General features: G+C 43.2%; 1 protein-coding gene across 24 annotated transcripts in view; it reads left to right on the plus strand.

The window, feature by feature from the left end:
• The window catches only part of RGS7 (regulator of G protein signaling 7), a 248,923-nt gene that overhangs the window by 166,824 nt on the left and 60,537 nt on the right, over nucleotides 1-21,562 (plus strand). For all 24 annotated transcript variants that reach the window (XR_013232604.1, XR_013232603.1, XR_013232615.1 and 21 more), the window contains one exon: nucleotides 1,086-1,136. Coding sequence is in view for 18 of the 24 variants with exons in the window: in XM_077345052.1 (XP_077201167.1) it covers nucleotides 1,086-1,136 (51 nt within the window). In the remaining 6 variants the exon portion in view is untranslated. The remainder of the gene's footprint in view (nucleotides 1-1,085; nucleotides 1,137-21,562) is intronic.

A 21,562-nucleotide genomic window follows, 5' to 3' on the forward strand; every position in this document is an offset into this window, starting at 1 on the left:
TCTTTGACGCTCGGCCTTCCTTATGGTCCAACTTTTGCAGCCATACATTGCAACTGGGAAGACCATAGCCTTGACTAAACGCACTTTTGTTGGCAGGGTGATGTCTCTGCTTTTTAGGATGCTGTCTAGATTTGCCATAGCTTTCCTCCCCAGGAGCAAGCGTCTTTTAATTTCTTTGCTGCAGTCACCATCTGCAGTGATCTTGGAGCCCAGGAAAATAAAATCTGTCACTATCTCCATTTCTTCCCCATCTATATTATGTTAATTTAAACCATCATTGGATTATTGTTGAAGTTATTTTGACTATGTTCTATGCTTAGGTCATTTCATGCAATACCCCACAATGTTGTATGTAAACCACCCCAAGCCAAATGGTAGGGTGATATAAAAATCTAATAATAAATAAATGAAAATAATAAAAGTATCAGAGGCTGCACATGAAATCTGCAGCAGCTTTTTGACTTCACAAGGCCACTTTTTACTGAAGATCCAAATGCCCCTTCAGAGTTCTGTTTCAGTTGGAGTTCCCAAGTTGCCTTCAAGGATTGGCCAATACAATAGTTTAGCCTCGGGTTTACTGTAGTATGTATCCATGTGACCAAATCAATACCATCAGAGCAAGCTGAAGGTGGAAGAAAACATTCTTTTTTGCAGCTGCATTAAGTTGCTTCTCAGCATGTAATGGTGGATCCAGCATAACTCCAAGGCTTCTAACTTAGTCAGCTTGGGTCACCGGAACCCTATTAATTGTTGAAAGTACAAGACACTTCAAGGCTCTTGGCATTATGCATTAAGAATCTTGAAGACTTCTGAAAAACCCTCATTGAAGTGAACTGACAAACACATTCACTTCTATTCATATCACTATATCTGTAATGTAGCCCATTCAGGAAAGGTCCTACTGACAATAATGTTCAAGTACTTCTGTGATGGTGGAATCAAAGCATGTCCTAAATATTTCACAAAATACTGCAGTGGCTTAGAAAAAAATATTTTAGGACAGCAAACTCTAGCTTTAAAAATATTATACTATAATTTAATACATGTTTAAAGCATTTTCAGTTACATTATAACTTTCCTTCTAGGTTCAGACATTGTTCAGTGGTTAACGAAGAATTTATCGATAGAAGATCCAGGTAAATACTTCATTTTTATCTACTGAATACTTTATAACATTCTGTTATTGTGAAAAAAGTTTTAACTAATGAATATATTTATAACCAGCTTTTCTCTTGGCTCAGGATATTTATGCTTGCTATTGTTGTTAGCATAATAATGAAATAAATGAGAACTGCTTTATAAAATAGCGGAATTCTGGAATTTGTGATGATCACAGTGGATTTAAAATTGTCATTTCAATCACTGAAATAAAAGTGAGCATAAATGCCTGATCATACATGATCTCTCAATCCATGAGCCATTCAAAGTGGCTTGCAAAACTAAGTGGTGGCTGAAAGAGGTTTGAAAAAGCTTTCCTTATAAATTGGCCTTCAATCTCAATTTTCTCCAGATTTGTCCAAATAAAAGTTACTTTTCTTGATGATTCTCCACATGGCATTTTTTAACATCACCACCAGAAACTGAATCAGCATTTTCATTGAGTTATCCACTACATCCTAAAGGTTTTTTCTTAGTCTGTCTCAGCTCAGAGCCCCTCAGTATATCCATACAATTAGGTCATTTCCCCCCATGCACATCATTTTCATAACAGTTCCAATAACGTTTTCATATAACAATTTCAACGTTAAATTATGGTACCGCAAACCTGTTGACTATGGTCCCATGCTTGGTTGAGTCGGGTTCCTTTTATGAGGAGGGATTTCTGGGAGGCCCAGCAGATTATGTTGGTTTGGTCAACTTCATCCAAATGCTTGGTGGAAGTGTTCAATTTTGCAGCTCCTGTGGAACTGTGATAGCTCAGGCAGGGCCCTGATCTCTTTAGGGAACTCATTCTACTAGGTAGGGGTCAGGATGGGGAAGGCTGTGGTCCTGGTTGAAGTCAGACACACTTCTTTAGGGCCAGGGACCACCAGCCAGTTGTAAGTGGCTGAGCACAGAGCTCTTGGGGGGGGGTATAGGCAGTGAGGTGGTCCCTCAGGTACACTGGGCATGGACTGTGTTCGACCTTAAAGGTGATTATCAAAACCTTAAGCCCGAGACCCTTTTGCTTATTTTTTCTCCGCTGTGAAAGCTATCCATGTATTCCTCTCCTCTGCTTTTTTATTTTAAAAAACAATGTCAATGAAAGGACATGTCCTGTTTTTCTATGACAATTTTTTTCAGAAGCCTTTGGTGAAACACCTTGTGAAATGCATTTTGGAAGTCCAAGTATACAGTGTCCACTGAAATTCCTGTCTTTTTAATACTCTCAAAAATTTAAGAGGCTGGTGAAGTAGGTCTTACGGAAGCCATACTGTTGATGCTTTCTGCTATTCTATATGTTCTGATCTAAATCTTTTACAATAAATTAAAGCTGCCTTACTGTCTTTTCCCGAACGGAAAGCCTGATATTCACACATTTTAAAACTAGACTCTGAGTTTTTCTCATGTGTTCAACAAGGACAAAAACTGCAAATCTGTGAGTTCTGCTAAAAAATCTATTGTGACATTAAGTTTCATGGCTAAAATGTCACAAGACAGGTAACTGAAGTGATCAGTAGTGATGTAAATATTCCAGAAATTTTTAAGCCATGGGGGGGGGGGATTCCCCCATTTTTAGAAACACCCCTTAGACATTTTGAGAAATTTCTGTAATACTTTTAATCTTATCAAACTTATTTTTTACATCTTTAACTATACATAAAAGTAAATATATGATAAATTATTTCAGTCCATTGCAAAAACTAATAATTAAATTCAAATCCCCTTAAGCATGCTGTTGGAAACTGACATCCCAATCTAACAAAATGTTTTTTCTGCATTGAGAAAGATGATGGGTTACAACCAGAAATAAAGCCTATTTAATCTGAATGTATGCACCATGGGGCCAGCAAATTAACTCTCAAAGCTATAACAATATAAAATGCATCACCTGGAACTTAGGATCTCAGCTTCAATAAACAGATGGCTAGAAGTCTGTTTCTTATGGCACTGTACATGTCTTTCGTTTCTTCAAGGAAAATTGCAGTAATATCCATTATCATTATCTAATTTGGTATAACAATTTACAAAAAACACACATTTTGATTAACTTTTTGTCTTCAAAAGCATTCCAAAGGAGAAAATATTGCACATGTGGGGCTTCCCCCAAATTTCTAATTTTTCCGATGGGGAAAAAATAAGAGGATTTTCCTAACATTTTCTGGGGGAGCCAAAACCTTCATATCTCTTATGATCCCCTAAGTGAATACCTGGAAAAGAAGAAAAAAAATGTCCTTTGAACCCAAGTATAGAGCGATACAAGAATTCTCTACGGGTGTGATGCATTACTAGTGTATTTACTTGAAAGAACATATATTGTAAGACAATTCCCAGTAAAAGGTTATGCATGAATAGTTTTTAAAATCACTGTATGATTTTTAAAATGGTCCCCATGTACTAGCACATGTGAGGAACATCCTTCTCCAACTTCCTTTTATTATCTCTGGCATAGCTTTATCTTTTGGCTTTACTTTATAAAGGAACATTTCTATCTCTTCCCTCTGTATCAAACATATATATGTTGACTCTTAAACTACTATTCTAGCATCTTATGAAGAGTTTTCTTGCCAGTAAAAGTTTCTGCCACAATAAAGGTAATAGCCTTGAAAGGGTCACAAGACAATTGGATACTTTTACTGCAAAAGACCCCTCCCCCCCAGCTACCTTCATCCGTATCTGATGAAGAGACCTTTGAATCTCAAAAGCTTAGACCATGAATATCTTTTTGGCCACTAAGGTGCAAAAAATTGCTCTCTGGAATGGTTCCCTGTGGATCACATGAAAAGAGTGGCTGATGGATGGGGCTCTACTACCTATCGTCAGATTCACAGATCATTTGTTATAGCAACAAGAAGGAAGGAGATCAGAGCAGGCTGATGCCATTGCATGAGCCATGTGAGCACTTGCTGCTACTAGTGCTGTTTGAAAATCAATGTGAATACTATATGTTGCATTGTAAGGGGAAGTAGACAAGCAGCACTGCTTGATTTTGTTATGTAAATCAGTAGTAAAAGGCTATCTAGGAAGCTGGTTAAAGAAGAACATCACAGTTATAAATGGGAGAGAAAAACTCCTTGCCTGCTGTTCACCAATGGGAAATCAGTGACAGTTCAAGATCCGAAAAATAATTTTCTCTAAGAGTTGAGTCTTCTCCTCGAATGAGTTTACTGCTTCACATAGACCGTTTATGCACAGCAATGGCTGTGCTGAGCTGCTGCAAGTTCCTACCGATGGGACAGCATGCCTGCCACATCCAGGGAACACACGAGGATAAGAATCCCTTTATGCATGTGGACTGCCCTGACATAAATGCGCACTCACAACGCCGGGGCTGGAAGGGTCCTCCACACCATGCAGCAGCAGCAGCAGTGGGGGGGGGGAGCAGTGGCATGAGGGCCCCACCGCACACTGGCACGATAGTGGCAAGCCTCTATCCCACCATCATGGGGGTGGGAACATGCCCCATTCATCTCCACAGCTCCATGAAGCCAACTGAGATGTTTAGTGTCCCTGCAAGGACACCATAGGTTGGGGAAGGAGCTGGGCCTCAAAGGCCTGGTTCTCCCTTTGTGTATGGGGCTGCCCAGCAGGGCTGCTGATGGCAGCCATGGCAACACAGGGCACGTGGATGTATCTGCATTCCCTTACCGCAGGCCATCTGAGGCCCTGATTTGGGACAGGGCTGGGCGATGGCTGGGATGGTGGCGACCTCATTTGCAGGCAGGGATTAGCCCTGCTGCCCTGCCCCCGCCAGCCCGGCTTTTCTGCCCTGTGCATAATCAGTCATCCTTATCCATTGTTGTTCCTATATATATTTCTGAAACAGCCTAGGGGGTGGGACGTGTCTGGCTGTCCAAGCTGGAATAGGGCCAATCAGGGTACAGCCAGCTTTGACCTGATTGGCCTTGCCCCTGCAGCTCCCACCCTCCATCCCTGGACTCTAGCCTCTTTGCTCTCAGACACCTCAGTGCCTGGAGCCAGCAGCAGGTGAGGGGGCCCTGGGCAAAAGGTTGTGGTGGATAGTTTGCTAATGAGGGCCTCCTGGCCTGCTTGGCTGGGCCTGCTCATGAAGGCCTCCTGGCCTGCTAGGCTGAGCCTGCTCATGAGGGCTTCCCAGCCTGCTGACTGCTGGGAGCTCTGTCTGCTAAGGAGCTCTGTCTTGGGCCTGTATTGGGCCTGACCAGCCCCCACCCGCCCCACTTGATTTGGCTGCAAGCTGTGGCCCAAAGCCACCTTAAGCTGCCTTGCCAGGGGAGGGAACCCTTTCAGGCCCGTTCTTAGGAATGGGCTTTGAAGCTAGTAAAGATATAAATCTCTCAGAAAGGGAACCCTGTGCTCTATCACTATAGCTATCTTTTGGGAGTAATCTGAATTAGATATCTTTAAACATTTTTTCAATTGGGCTTGTGCTCAGCTTTCTGTTACCCTTGCATATGAGCTTTTGAAAAATGGATATGTAATTATAATTTGACATAAATATAAATTATTGCAGCTCTATTGCATTAATTTTAATAGGGATTACAACTGCTATTTTCCCTCAATAACACACCTTTCCCCTTGTCTGGAGAAATATCTGAAGGTTGAGAATTCATTCATTTGATAAAACATATTTTAACCATGAATACTGGAAGTACAGTGCATGGTTTGTTTGTTTGTTGTTATTGGTGGAACAGTACCACTGAGCTGTAACTACCACTGTCTTTTCTAATTTCTCAGTTCACACAAAGATCATACTAAGACTTTGCCCAGAGTTTGTTTTCATCATGGACTGAATTCTGGAAAAGCATACTTCTGGGCATGCACAGAATACCCTTCCCTCACCATTAAAACAACCGCAGTCTCCTTTCTTCCCACAGACTTTATATATTCACTATCATACATAAAGATAAAGAGGAAACAGTAGGAACACTGAAAAATGGAGACAGGATATTTATTTATTATTTATGTATCTCTTTATTCATCTCTTTATTTATTTATTTATTTATTTATCTATTTATTTATTTATTTATTTGGATTTTTATACTGCCCTTCCCTATGGCTCCGGGCAGTTTATTTTTTATTCATTCATTCATTCATTCATTCATTCATTCATTCATTCATTCATTCATTCATTCATTTATTTATTTATTTATTTATCATACTTCTATACCGCCCTCCCCGGAGGCTCAGGGCGGTTTACATTATAACAGAGAACCATACATAAAACAGTCTGTAGAACATGTACATCGATAACCAACAATTGCAACCCAACACAACACAGTATAATAGTAAACAATCGTAATACAAACAGGTCCAGGGCTTGTTGATGGGATTCTGAGGGGGGTGGCTTATTGATTGAATTCTGAGGGGGGGTGGGGGGGAGCAGGGGCCCTTGGTCGCTGTAGATTACGTCTGGTCTCGGCCAAATGCCTGGTGGAGGAGCTCCTTTTTGCAGGCCCTGTGGAACTGTTTAAGCTCCGTCAGGGCCCTGATCTCCTCTGGGAACTCGTTCCACCAGGTGGAGGCCAGAACAGAGAATGCTCTGGCCCTGGTCGAGACCAGATGGACTTCTTTAGGGCCAGGGATCCTTAGCTGATTGGAGGCAGTAGAGCACAGAGCTCTTTTGGGGGCATAGGCGGGGAGGCGGTCCCTCAGGTAACGTTGCACAAAAGTACATAGAATATTATTACATGCCTCGTACTTTTTATAAGAATAAAATAAGAGACTGGTTGGATGACAAGACTGGCATTCCAAAGTGTATTGCCAGTGAAACTGGGCAACATACCCAATGACTGTCAGAGTGCTCGACTTCCAGACACATAGACATCCAACAAAACCATAGGCAGAACTGAAGTTATACACAAGGGCTTGCATATATGAAACATGAGCACATTCCCTTCCCTCCCTCCCTCCCTCCCCTCCCTCCCTCGAGAAGGTGATGACTCGGATTTCAAAGGGAGACCACACAATTCTACAATCTAAGTAAAAAGCACAGGGAGGCACAGGGAGTCAGTGGGGGGAGAGAGCCAGGTGAAGCTTTGTTGTGAGAACCTAAAGTCATAAAACACAGACTAAGGAATTCAGCCTTGAGGTGCAAAGCAGAAACAGGAACTGGGAAGCATCACAGGCCTGGCAGTATCTTACAGCTCTAATAATCAATCACAATCAATATGATAGAATCCCTTGGATTCTGATAATGACATTCATAGACCTTTTTACCTCCATGGATCTGTTTGTCATGGCTCAGAGCCAGTGTCGTCCGGTGACTGGGATTGGTCTTGAACTCAAGTCAGTTCTTTGTTCCAACAATAACTTGAAGCAAATAACTGGTTTTCAGCTTCAGTTTGTGTAAAATGTAACCAAGAGCAATCTATTTCATAGGCTATTTGAGAGAAGATGTCATAGGTCTAAGTGCTACATGGATATACTAGTGGGAGTCTTAAAAAATTAATACCACTGCTTGCCAGGTAATATCTGCTACTTTTGGATACTGCCAAAGATCTTTGAAAATCCTCTGCAGAAGCACCTTGCAACAATTGAGCAGTATAGGTCTTTTTTTTAGTGTCATAGGTATCTACCACTTCACAGCTTGGTGCTTTTCAGGGCAGGGAAAGGTGAGATCTCTTCACACCTTGGAGATTCATTGGTAGGGTTAGAAGTCATAAATAGCTCTTATTTATTCACAGTCTGCATTTGTTTTCTTAAGCCTGGATATGCAATGCTCCTCTCTTTTGGGGAAACAAGAATATTTTTGTCTTCCTGCAGACAAAAATCATTTAAACCAGAATCTTTTCCATAGTCTCCTGTTTGCTTGTTCCTGTGCACTGGGCTTCCGTTTTTGCAATAGTTCCAGAAGAAGCTTGACACGCTTTTATAAATGGTGAATTACGAAATGAAACCATCATGTTCCAAATGCAGTTTGTGTCCTTTCTGTACTTAGCCTTAGGGAACAGAACCAAAATGTCTATCAAAATGCCAAGAGGCATGACAAAAATGAGCCTCAGCTGAAGTAATGCAAGTTCCTTCACACTGGTGGCCATTAGCTGTCCTAGAAGGTTTTATGTAAGAACTAAAATATTCAGGTTTGTTCTGATAACTGGGATTAATTTCAGTCCTTTCACAGAGATTGTGATTCCTCCACTGTGCCAATAATTCTAATAAGTTGTGTAATTGTTCTCCCCCCCCCCCATCATAAACTGTTGTAGAATCATCTCAGAGAACAATTCCAAAGAACATGATGGCTGCATTTCAGCAACGGATAAATCTAGGGTTTCTATCCAAGCCTTTGAGGCCAGCCAGAACTACCATTGATGAGATCCCCCCAAGTGATGGGGGTTAGAAACTGTAAAATAAAAGCTGATTTTGGTGTCAATCTAACACCAGGATTCCAAGAAATGTTAACATGTCAGTAGAGTTTTGGCAGCATCTCCCCTCCATTTACCTTTAACCAGGCTCTAGGTAGGCCCAATCTACATACACATTTTTAAAATGCAATGCAAATGTAAAGTTATCTCCAAGAAGTTAACAATATTATGGCTTCTTATTAGAATCTGTTGTTATAACAGTGGAGGACATGCGGATGTTTTACAGCAATTACAGGGGGGGAAATTGGCATACAGATGCCTAGACCTGCTGCTAGACCTGGGTTGGGGTAACATTTCATGGAGGGAGGATATCCAGAGTGTTGGAGGAGTTCAGGCATCAGTGTCCACACTGGAGAGCCAGAATAGTGTAGTGGTTAAGACCAGTGGCATCTAATCTGAAGAACCAGATTTGATTCCACATGCAGCCAATTCGGTGACCTTGGGCTTGTCACAGTTCCAGCTCTTCTTCTCCTTCTTCTTCTTCTTCTTCTTCTTCTTCTTCTTCTTCTTCTTCTTCTTCTTCTTCTTCTTCTTCTTCTTCTTCTTCTTCTTCTTCTTCTTCTTCTTCTTCTTCTTCTTCTTCTTCTTCTTCTTCTTCTTCTTCATATGGTAATGCATAAAACACCTGTGTTGCTGTATAATGCAACTCCCACTGTGCCCTGTACTAACCATTTATTTGTATTTCTTTATTTAAAATATGTTTATACTAGTAAGCAAGCCCGCTGTAAAATAAATACAGTGGGCGCTAGGCATGGGAGCCCCCGGCAGTCGCGCGGAGCGCGGCTGCCGGGGGCTCCCTTGGCCGGCGGCCTGACGTCAGGCCGCCGGGAAAGGAGCAACTGCGAGCTGCGCTGTGCGCGGCTCGCAATTGCTCCGGCAGGGACTCGGAGGGACCAATCGGCAGGCGCGCCTGCCGATTGGTCACTCCAGTCGTCTGTCCAGAGGAAGGGGCCAATCGGCACCCTTCCTCATCACGGACACATCCCGCCTCCCAAGCCCTTACCCTTTTATTTAGTCTGCGGCGCCCACACCGCGGGCTGTGTTAAGATTAGCAGTAAAGCCTGTTGTGTTCTGTAATGCAATGAGTGCTAGCTCATGGTTTGGTGTAGGTTTAGTGTCTTGAAAGCTGGCAAACCTAAGAGGGGGTCTCTCTGGGCACAGCAGTCTTGACCCTAGTCAGGTTTATGCACACCTAGGAAGTGTGGAATTCCAGAACATGAACCTACACCCATCTGGCAACCTTACCTCCTCTCTGCAATGTTTTCTTGAAATAGGTCAAGAGTTGCTATGTGGCTGGTTATGTGGCTGAGGAGGCATTATACACTTTTGAGGCCCCACTTCTAAACCTCAAGGAATATGTCCAGTCCAGGGATGGCCAACCTTTAAGTGGGACCTGTAGATATCCTGGAATTGCTGCTCATCTACAGACTATAAAGATCAGCTCCCTTGGCAAAAATGGCTGTTTTGGAGGGTGGACTCTGAGGCATTGTACCCCATTGAGGTATAGGGAGGCCAGCCTCCAGATGGGGTCTGAGGATCCCCTGGAAGTACAGCTCTTCTCCAGGAAGTTAGGCTGGAAAGCTCTCTTCCCTCACATGCATCCCTTCAAAAGGAATACACATGGCCCCAGACACCCCTTGGCTAGCACAGTCTGTTACTTGGCTGGGGTTGTCTGCCTTTCTGAAGTCAGAGGTCTACTGCTGGCAACTGCAGTCCCTGTTGATATCCGCACGTCATTGCCTAATAAAAGTGGATCACCTAGTTCCCCCCAAAGTCTCACTGTCTACTTTCCTGTAAAGCTAACTCCACTTGAAATTCTGAGCCACTTATGTCTTTGATTTCATAGGACCTTCCTGGCAAATACTGATTTTTATTTACCAGGCCAAGCTTCAGCAAAGTCACTTCAGTTCCTATGTCCCTCCAGCCATATACTTGTTCACCATTTACAGTTTCAGGCTGTAAATATTCTTTATTTAGATCTTCTTGCAATTTCCAGACTCACAGGAATCATGCTGATCTGTCTGCCTGTCTGCTTGTCTGTCTGCACCCAAAAATACAAACAGTTCCTGGTAAGGGCTGGCCAAAGCCCATAATCCAGGCAGAACACACCCTCCAAGAATATTTCCAGCCAAGGGGTAGCCAACCTCCAGGTGGAGTCTGGAGAGCTCCTGGAATTACAGCTCATCTCCAGACTATAAAGATCAGCAACCCAAGTAGAAATGGCTGCTTTGGAGGGTGGACAGGGTTGTTGTGCAGAAGAAACATTTAAGGCCTCCCACGCAGATTGTTGTGAAGATGAAACACTTGAGTCATACTGCACAGGGTTGTTGTACAGATGAAAGAAGCTCTGCAACAGCATCCACTTTTATCTGCACAACAACCTTATGTGGTAGGCTTCAAACATTCATAGAGTTGCAGGGAAAAGACATGCATGGCTTGGCTGCATCTGCCCTCAAGCAGCGAGGCTGGCCACAGCAGTGTTTTAAGTAAGAAGGGACTTTTCTGTGACCTCCCTGTCAGACAACGGCTAGGCAGAAGGGGAAATTTCCCCCTCCTCAAATGGAAAACATGCCCATGTCCACAGCCTCCCCTGCATCGCTCTAGGAAATGCGTCCTTCATCTCAGTCGCACTGTACGTATCTGAAATATGAAAACCAGCAAAACTTTCAACACAAGACTGATCAATTTCCAAATGTGCTTTAAAAACGATTCAGCCTTACTTTTTTTTTTTAAACTCTAAATGGCCATAGGTCTTCCTGCCTTATCTAGGCATCCCACTCCAAAGCACTGGGACTACCTAATCTTATCAAATCAACTAAACTAGCATTTTAAAATTCCAGAGAACAAACAGAAACTGTTCTAAGCTCCCTTTGCATTGGGACTGTAACAGTAATTGATACGAGTAAAGGCAATCAGCAAGAATGTAGGTTCCAGGTGGTTAGGAATTTCAAAAGTTAGAACTAGCACATTGAACTGAACACAGAAACCAACTGACAGCCAGTGCTTCAAGAGCTCAGTGATATGGCTGGATTTAATAGCTTCAGTCAGCAACTGAGAAATGGCACTCTGGACCAGTCAGAAGTTGTTTTCAAAGCCAGTCCCATATATTAGAGTAACTGAAAACTGGATTACATTAGCATGGACCAGCATGACTAGACTGGCTATACCCAGGAGAGAATATCATTTTTGAGGAGTAACTGATGGAGAGCATTCCTGCCAACAACAGCAATCTGCTGTGCTGCCCATAAAGTGAGGGCCAGGAATCCACCCCCATACCAGTGATCACCTCACCAGGATTGAGGTTGAGCTCTTTCCTGACCAAGCTCCTCCTGTCTACTTACTAGAATGGATCTCAAGGCATTCATCTGCGAATGGACCTATGCAGATCCGTCTACGGCACAATCCAGACCAAAGCATGCTGCAAGAGCAAAGAGCAGGGCAGCTGCTCCAAGATGTTATTACTCAGAATGATCCATGCAGGCCATTGCATTTATTGCAGATTCCAGTACCAGTGCTAGTGAAAACAATGAATAATGTGGGCGATCAGACCATCCCAGTAAGTTTCTCTGATGGCAGCATTTGTTGCCTGGGCATGACAGAGCATTTCAGCTAGCAGAAGAATGAGTGGTAGATCCAGTGCTTCTATCAATTCCTGTGTCTTTGTCATGGTAATTAGCTCCCAAATCTTTTAGCAGCTTTTTATTTTATTTATTTATATTTGGATTTTTATACTGCCACTCACGACTGGCCATCTTGTGGTGCTTTACACTATAAAACCAATACAAATTGTGTTTTTAAAAATCAGCTATAGCATAATAAACATTGCCATGTCTTTGTAAAACCCTGAAAAACTCAAGTGGCATAAGAGGGAAAGGTGGGATGACTGAGTCAAATACAATGGCAACAATGTGGGTGGGGCTTGCTAAAATGAGCACTTTTCCTTCCACGTGACATATTTATTTATTTATTTATTTATTTATTTATTTATTTATTTATTTATTTATTTATTTATTTCCCGCCACTCCCTAAGCGGCTTGTGGCGGGTCACAATGTCTTAAAAAAACCATTAAAACTCCCATTAAAAGACTTAAAATCCATCACAACATGGTGAAAGCAAAAAAGATCCCCCTCCTACCCCCACTGCTAAGAGGAGGGTGGAGAACAAGGAGGTCAGTGATGTTCAAAAAGCCCGGGGGGGGGGGAGCCATACAAATATGCTTTGACTACAGTCTTTCAAAAAATAAATACCAAATCCAGTTAGAGAAAGATCAAAGCAAAGCAGAGAGAAACCTGAATAAGGGATGATTAGGGGACGATATCAACTGGATACTAAAAAATAAATACAAATCATAGAATCATAGAGTTGGAAGGAACCTCCAGGGTCATCTAGTCCAACCCTCTGCACTATGCAGGAACTCACAAATCCTCCAATTTCTTGCACAACAACATATGGCATCAGGGCCATTCCGCACAAGTTTAATGTAGCAGAAGGCTTTCATATTGTAAACGCTACTAATTTGCAGTTCCGCAAGATGTCGCACACAGTCTGCAATACTCCTACAACAGTTCCGCGAAAAGCGATTCATTGTAGCGCTTCTAGGGAAATCGGGAAAAGTGGATTCATCGAAAAGCGCTACACTCTTGCGAACAATCTGCAACTCTAGCGAAAAAGACCTGTGCATTCTCATTGTTGCAGTTCCAACAAAGTCCCTCCCCCTGGCTCTCTCCTCTGAACTTCCAGCGAAGCGATCGCCATTTTTTCCCCTCAGAGCGAGCGGGGAAAGCAATGAACCAGTGAGGCTTCATTCACCCAGCGAGGCTTCTCTGGCTACAGTCCCTCCACAGAAGTGCTTTAAAGCTCCCCTAAGTCCCCAAGCACAACACAGCCCCGTTCGCAAGTTCCCTTTATTTTCAGCCAAAAATCGCGCCCATGCGGGGGGGGGGGATTTTTTTTTTCACTCGGGGGAGCATGAATCGCCAGCTCACATGCCAGCTAGATGGGTCTCTCCGTTGCAACGAATCAACTCATATTCGTTGCAACGTGTGTGTGTGTGTTTTTTAAAAACCCTGTGCTTAAAGGGAAAGGGGCTTTTCCGGAGCATGATAACAACTGCCCATTGGCTGTTCATTTGATTGATAGCCAGGGGCGGGACCAAGCACAGAAAAAATTGCTTCCTTTCTAGCGATTCCTGCAAGACTGGAAACCTGTGGGAAATGAATGAAACACTACTGGATTCCACTACAAATGCAGGTATGCGTAACGCCGAGATTGCACATTTTAAAATAGCGTTTCCGCTTTGTGGAACCAATTGGCAACATTGCTCCTTGTGCGGAAACACCCTCAGTGTTGGTGCAGTGGCTCTAGGACAGGCAGATTTTGCTTTCTTGGTCCTGTTTCCTCCTACATGGCCTTTCTTTGCTACCCTGCTGCATCTCCTTTTCTCTACCATCCTTTTTTTTGGTCCTTTCTGTTTCCCAAATTCCTCATCCTCAGGACTCCTTTGGGCTTTTTCTCAATGACTTGCAGCCTTGTTCCCTGACATTTTTTGCCCTTGTCTCCTTCCTGTCTTGGACTAGTACAGTAGATTGCCAGTGGCCAAGAAAGGTTCACCGAGTCGTCCTATGTTCACTTCTTTCCATACCTGTTTCTTTGATTAGTTCTTGTCAGTCTTTTTGGGAAAGATCAAACTGTTCTGCACTTTATTTTGACCCTTCATTTGTTTCTTGGTGAGCACAATAAGCGCTATATACTGGCATCCACAGTGAAATCCTTTGTGGGTGTTTCTGCATTAGCAAGAGGTGCCTCTACTGTATGTCTCTGGGTTAGCCAAGAGGTGATTACAGTCAATTTCCTTCTCTCTCTAACTACCTAACAAAGCTGGCAACACAAAACACCTGTTAGGTGGGCGGAAGGGGACATCAGAGGTTTTCACACCTTACTCAAAGTGTATGGAAGCTGCTTATCCATGATTTAACTGGCATCCCATCAGAGAAGAGGTTGTGTTTGTTCCACATCTGGCTGCGTAATGTAAATGTTATCCCTGGATGCACAGGAGTTACAGGTAAAGAAGTGTATCTTCCCTATGGCTTGGGTCAGGACACTTTTTGGAGTGCACCAGCATAGCAGGCACAATCTCTCATGCTCCTACTTCTCTTCAATCTTGCCTGTCAAGAATGTGTTTGGCAGGAACCAGGGGAGATTGATCAGGAGAGCTTTAAACTAAAGCCACAAGGGGAAGGAGACGATCAACATAGGGAGTGTATGGAAGGAAAATGATCGGGGGCAGCCCAACTGGCAAGGCCAGCTCATAGGGAACCAAAAGTAAAAGGATTCAGATGTCTTTATACTAACGCCTGAAGCATGGGCAATAAAAAGGAAGAGCTGGAACTTCTCATGCTGATGGAAAGGTATGATCTAGTAGGCATCACAGAAACTTGGTGGAATGATTCTAATGACTGGAATGTAATGGTGGATGGATATGAACTGTTCAGAAAAAGCAGAATAGATCGAAAAGGTGAAGGAGTGGCACTGTATGTGAGGAAAGGGCTTACCTGTCAGGAAATTCTAGTGAAGGAGAGCATATCTACAGTGGAAAGCATCTGGGTGAAAATAAGCGAGGGGAAAACAAACAGTGTGGTGGTTGGTGTCTGCTACCGACCGCCTGACCAACGAGAGGATGTGGATGCTGCACTTTGTGAGCAGCTTGAGAAAATATCCAAGCGTCAGGACCTTGTCATCATGGGTGACTTCAATTTCCCAGATGTGTGCTGGGAAACAAACTCTGCGAAGCGTCCTCAGTCATGCAAGTTTCTGACCTGCCTGGCTGACAATTTCATTTATCAAATGGTAGATGAACCCACAAGAGGTTCAGCCATACTGGACTTAATACTGACCAACAGGCAAGAGTTGGTGGATGAGGTGAAGGAGGTGGGGACCCTAGGGGGAAGTGACCATGTCCTCATAGAATTCCTTTTAAGATGGGGAACCAAGGAAGCTTGTAGCCAGACGCGGATGTTGGATTTTCGTAGGGCAAACTTTAATAAATTCAGAGACATGATGAGTGTCATACCATGGACGAGAATGCTGGAAGGGAAGGGAGCATGTGAAGGGTGGGCGCTACTCAAGCAAGAGCTATTGCATGCTCAATCAATGACTATCCCAGAAAGACGAAAACACTGCAGGAGCTCTAAGAAGCCTATTTGGATGAACAGAGAACTTCAAGAGGAACTAAGAAAGAAAAGAAAAGGAAAATGTTCAGGAAATGGAGGGAAGGACAGAGCTCTAAAGAAGAGTACCTACAAGTTACTAGGCACTGTAGATCAATCATCAGAAAGGCCAAAGCTGAGAGTGAGCTAAGATTGGCCAGGGAAGCCCATTGTAACAAGAAAAGATTGTTCAGTTATGTGAGGAGCAAACGTAAAGTAAAGGAGGCAATAGGCTCACTGTTGGGTGTGGATGGACAAACTCTAACGGAGGATGCAGAGAAAGCAGAAAGGCTTAGTGCCTATTTTACATCTGTTTTTTCCCACAGGTCAAAGTGTTTAGGCACATCTAGAGATGGCCGTAGCCAAAGGATAGTGTCTGGGTGGCAGGTTAACATTGATAGAGAGGTTGTTGAGAGGCATTTAGCTGCACTTGATGAGTTCAAATCTCCTGGTCGGGATGAAATGCACACGAGAGTACTCAAAGAACTTTCCAGAGAACTTGCACAGCCCTTGTCCATCATCTTCGGAACCTCTTTAAGGACTGGAGATGTCCCGGAGGACTGGAAGACAACAAACGTTATTCCGATCTTCAAAAAAGGGAGGAAGGATGACCCGGGAAACTACAGACCAGTGAGTCTGACCTCTGTTGTGGGGAAGATAATGGAGCAGATATTAAAGGGAGCGATCTGCAAACATCTGGAGGACAATTTGGTGATTGAAGGAAGTCAGCATGGCTTTGTCTCCAACAGGTCCTGCCAGACCAACCTGGTTTCCTTTTTTGACCAAGTAACAGGTTTGCTGGATCGGGGAAATTCGGTTGATGTCATTTACTTGGATTTTAGTAAAGCTTTTGACAAGGTTCCCCATGATGTTCTGATGGATAAGTTGACGGACTGCAATCTGGATTTTCAGATAGTTAAGTGGATAGGGAATTGGTTAGAGAACCGCACTCAAAGAGTTGTTGTCAATGGTGTTTCATCAGACTGGAGAGAGGTGAGTAGCGGGGTACCTCAGGGCTCAGTGCTCGGCCCGGTACTTTTTAACATATTTATTAATGATCTAGATGAGGGGGTGGAGGGACTACTCCTCAAGTTTGCAGATGACACCAAATTGGGAGGACTGGCAAATACTCCGGAAGATAGAGACAGAGTTTAACGAGATATGAACACAATGGGCAAATGGGCAAATGAGAACATGATGCAATTTAATAAAGATAAGTGTAAAGTTCTGCATCTGGGTCAGAAAAATGAAAAGCATGCCTACTGGATGGGGGATACGCTTCTAGGTAACACTGTATGTGAACGAGACCTTGGGGTACTTGTGGATTGTAAACTAAACATGAGCAGGCAGTGTGATGCAGCGGTAAAAAAGGCAAATGCCATTGTGGGCTGTATCAACAGGGGCATCACATCAAAATCGCAAGATGTCATAGTCCCATTGTATACGGCACTGGTCAGACCACACCTAGAGTACTGTGTGCAGTTCTGGAGGCCTCACTTCAAGAAGGACGTAGATAAAATTGAAAGGGTACAGAGGAGAGCAACGAAGATGATCTGGGGCCAAGGGACCAAGCCCTATGAAGATAGGTTGAGGGACTTGGGAATGTTCAGCCTGGAGAAAAGGAGGTTGAGAGGGGACATGATAGCCCTCTTCAAGTATTTGAAAGGTTGTCACTTGGAGGAGGGCAGGATGCTGTTTCTGCTGGTTGCAGAGGAGAGGGCACGCAGTAATGGGTTTAAACTTCAAGTACAACGATATAGGCTAGATATCAGGAAAAAAAATTTCACAGTCAGAGTAGTTCAGCAGTGGAATAGGCTGCCTAAGGAGGTGGTGAACTCCCCCCTCACTGGCAGTCTTCAAGCAAAGGCTGGATACACACTTTTCTTGGATGCTTTAGGATGGTTAGGGCTGATCCTGCATTGAGCAGGGGGTTGGACTAGATGGCCTGTATGGCCCCTTCCAACTCTATGATTCTATGATTCTATGAAGATTGGGACACAGAGCCTCAGTTCCCACTCAGCTTTAAAATAAACAAATTCTGCTCAACAGACACCTTACATCTCTCTCCATTAAACGGGACAACACAGCTTTCAGTGACGACTATGTTTACCACAAATCTGGGCTAAAGTTTTGTGATAAATCCCCTAAGCCACTTGTCCTGGCTTCTTATGAAAGCACCGCACACATTTCCTATGATGTCAGTGTTCCCAACTGCCATTTCCACTTCACTAGATTAGCTGTATCTTAGCTTTGAAGAAATAATAAAAGCAGCAACACAACATTGGTATTGATTTGTCTTCTGGAGGCAGATTTATGGATGTTCTGCAGGAGCCAGTTTTTAAGTACTGGATCACTCTGGAGAGAGACAGCCTTAGCTGGAATCAGCTGAAGTGTTATTTTTTCCAATACTGATGCTTTTTTGATATCTCATCTCTGAATGTCTTTCATTGGTATTTTTCGTCATAAAAAACAAAAAATAGCAGTGACAGGGTTCCAGGAAAAGCAGGCCTGTGATGCTTTAGATCAGGGGTAGTCAACCTGTGGTCCTCCAGATGTCCATGGACTACAATTCCCATGAGCCCCTGCCAGCAAACGTTGGCAGGGGCTCATGGGAATTGTAGTCCATGGACATCTGGAAGACCACAGGTTGACTACCCCTGCTTTAGATATTGCTTTTGATAAGATAGCCACTAACAAACAACTGATATAGTACTAGAGGGAAGGAAATTGTAAGCCGCTTTGAGACCCCTTTAGATAGAGAAAAGCAGGGTATAAAAACAAACACTTCTTTAATTTTCCCTGCTTTTCTCTATTTTAAGGATTCTCAAAGCGGCTTACAATTTCCTTCCCTTCCATTCTGCACAACAAGCACGTTATGAGGTAGATTGGTTTGAGGGAGTTCTAAGAGAACTGTGACTGGCCCAAGATCATCCAGCTGGCTTCATGTGGAGGAGAGGGGAATCAAACCCAGCTCTTCAGAGTTTAACTACTATACCATTGAAGATGCTGTTCATTACACTTTGTATAGGGTATGCTCTTTTTATTAAACTTCTCTATATATTTTCCCAACTGTAAGCCCATCCATCTGCAGATAGCTAAACCTGCAGATTGGTGCCACACCCACCCAAAACAGATTTTGGGCCTTAGAAGAAGGGCAGGATAGATATATAATGATAAATAGATCCAATAAATAAATACCTGGATGGGTGTTTCTGTGTCACCAGACACATTCATCCAATTCATGGGAGCCCAGATCAGCATCATGGTCTCCATGTAAATCTGTTGCTGCAGATGCTGCTGTGACTTACAGATCTCAAAATATAATCCTGACCACCTTTATTGGAAAGAAAACTTGCTGCTTCTGCATACTATCTCTCAGGTTCACAACTGATCTGCTCTGACAAGTGGCTGGGTGGTTACTGCTTTTTTGTCGGCTATTGACAGTATGAGTTGACCTGCAGCATGACTTATTTGATGGAGTTACCTTAGGGAAGCAGAATCACAATGAGAGAGAGAGAGAGAGAGAGAGAGAAAGAGAGAGAAAGAGAGAGAGAGAGAGAGATTCTAATTAGCCTCTTTCAGTATTTGGCAGCCTGTTAGATTTTTCAGCAGAGCTCAAGTTCTGTTTTGACTAATTTAACATGTGTATTGTGTAATTCTCACAACTGAGATAATGAATATGCTGGCTTTGATGTAACCTTTCCTTCTTGTTTGTTGTGGTTTCTTTGCCTTTGATTTAGTGCTTTCCCTGCCTCATGTTTACAAAAATGATGCCCTTTGTATCCCGTACTTTCCCTGTAACCTGATGAAAATTCAACTTCATGATAGCAGTTTATGTTACTCAAATGCTTTGTAGACAAGACTGCCCTGACTATTAGAGCTTAAGGCCATGCTTTTCTGAATCCATGGTCTTCACCATTCTCTTCACCTCTACATCCAAGACAGTAGCAAAACCTATATTTATACTTAAAGCATTATAATAACCATTTTCTCCGAAGCACAAAGAACCACAAGATGTGAAAAGTTTGCAAGAAGCAAAAATGCAAATTCTGCCTATCGCACATTAAAAATACCTTGCACTTTTCTATAACACTCTACAAAAATGTATGTGGGAAATCTAGCACTCTGGTTTTACTTATAGGACAAGATGAGAAGTAGGGCTGAACTCACTGCATTAGACACAATGTCTCATGTTTGTCAAATGAGGCCCAGGTGAGAGTTATGAGACAGGTGAAAATTTGCTTTCATAATACAAAAATTGGGATTATCTAAAACAAGTTTATGGAAAGCAGGTCTGAGAAAAAAAAAAGAACCCTCACTCCTCACTCCCTCTGTGCAGTGGGGAGGCAACAGGAGACAGGAAGATGGAGGGAAGCAGGAAGATGGAGTCCTCTCCAACCTTAGTGAGGCACTGCCACCTGCCTCCACCTCCTTCTGCCACTGCAAAGTAAGGAGGAAGAGGGTGAGGAGGAAGAAGGCAGACCTGATTCCTGCACCATCCACCCACTCAAAAGGCAGGAAGAGGCTCCCTCAGGTTACTCATGGGGGTGCTTCTTGGGCAGACCTCAGTGCCTCTGGCAGGAGGCTAGGCAGAGCAATAGCAAAGTGGGATGTCAACAAGATGGGTAGAGCCCCCCCCCCCCAAAAAAAAATCCTAGGCTAGGGTGATGAAAACAGACAGCACTGTTGCTGAGTCTGCTGAAGAAATGAGAGCTTGTGAGGCAAGAAGAAAGAGTGCACAAGAAGTGCAGCCATTCCTGCTGCGCTATGCTAGTTAATTTTGTAGGGAAGATGCCTGTCAGCCATTTTGGAGGCCATGTGTTGTTCTTTCTTGCAGTAATTTTGATTAAGTGCAACCGGCCTTGCATTCAGGGAATGGCACTTGTCAGTCACCTGCAGCTACTTGCACTTCTAATATAAGAGGCTGCCCCAAGATGCCTCTTGAATAGCACCAAGGCCTTTGTACTGTATTCTTAGTCCACATACTTATCCATTTGGCCATTACTTGCTATGCAGTTTTGGACAAAACTGACCAACACCTTTACATTTGACAGGATTTCCTTTTCTCAAGGAAAAAAAACAGCTTGTTTGTAGTGGTTGGTGTAGTGGTTAGGACTGCAGACTTCTAATCTGGCGAGCTGGGTTTGATTCCCCCACTCCCCCACATGCAGCCACTGGGTGACTTTGGGCTCACCACAGCACTGTTCTGACTGAGCAGTGATATCAGGGCTCTCTCAGCCTCACCCACCTCACAGGGTGTCTGTTGTGGGGAGAGGAAAGGGAAGGTGACTGTAAGCCGCTTTGAGACTTCTTCTAATTCTGTAACATGGCTAAACAGAGAATATATCAAAAGCTGCAGCTGTATTAGCAAATACAAGGCATTTTCGAGAAACAAGAAAACAATGCTTCTGTCATCAGCTATTATATCTCAAAGCCACTTTTCCAGAAAGGTGTCATGACATCCCAAATAGTCACTCCCATTCCTTAATTGCCAAGCAAACAAATGTAATCAGTAAAAGGAAAAGCTAGAGAACACAGGAAGTCCTATGAAAAGCCATGTCACATCCCCATGCCATTGCCTGCACTAGGACTAGTACTGCAGACCCCTGCTTCTCACTCTCATTCATCAGGAGTGCACAGTAATGAAATAGCATCTGCTCCGCGTTGTCCCTGGCAAACAGAGTGCTTCTGTACATAAAATACAGGTCCAAGGAATCTCTTTGATATTAGTGTTCAACTGCCATAGTAACCATGAATGAAAAGCTATATTTCAATTTGGGAAGCTATATTTATATCTCAGAAACTTATTATTTAGAATATGCTCCATTATGCTAAGAATAGCATACTATCATGCCAGTTTGGAATGCCAGATA

The sequence above is a fragment of the Paroedura picta genome, chromosome 1 (assembly GCF_049243985.1).
Source record: "Paroedura picta isolate Pp20150507F chromosome 1, Ppicta_v3.0, whole genome shotgun sequence".
NCBI classification, from domain to species: Eukaryota; Metazoa; Chordata; class Lepidosauria; order Squamata; family Gekkonidae; genus Paroedura; species Paroedura picta.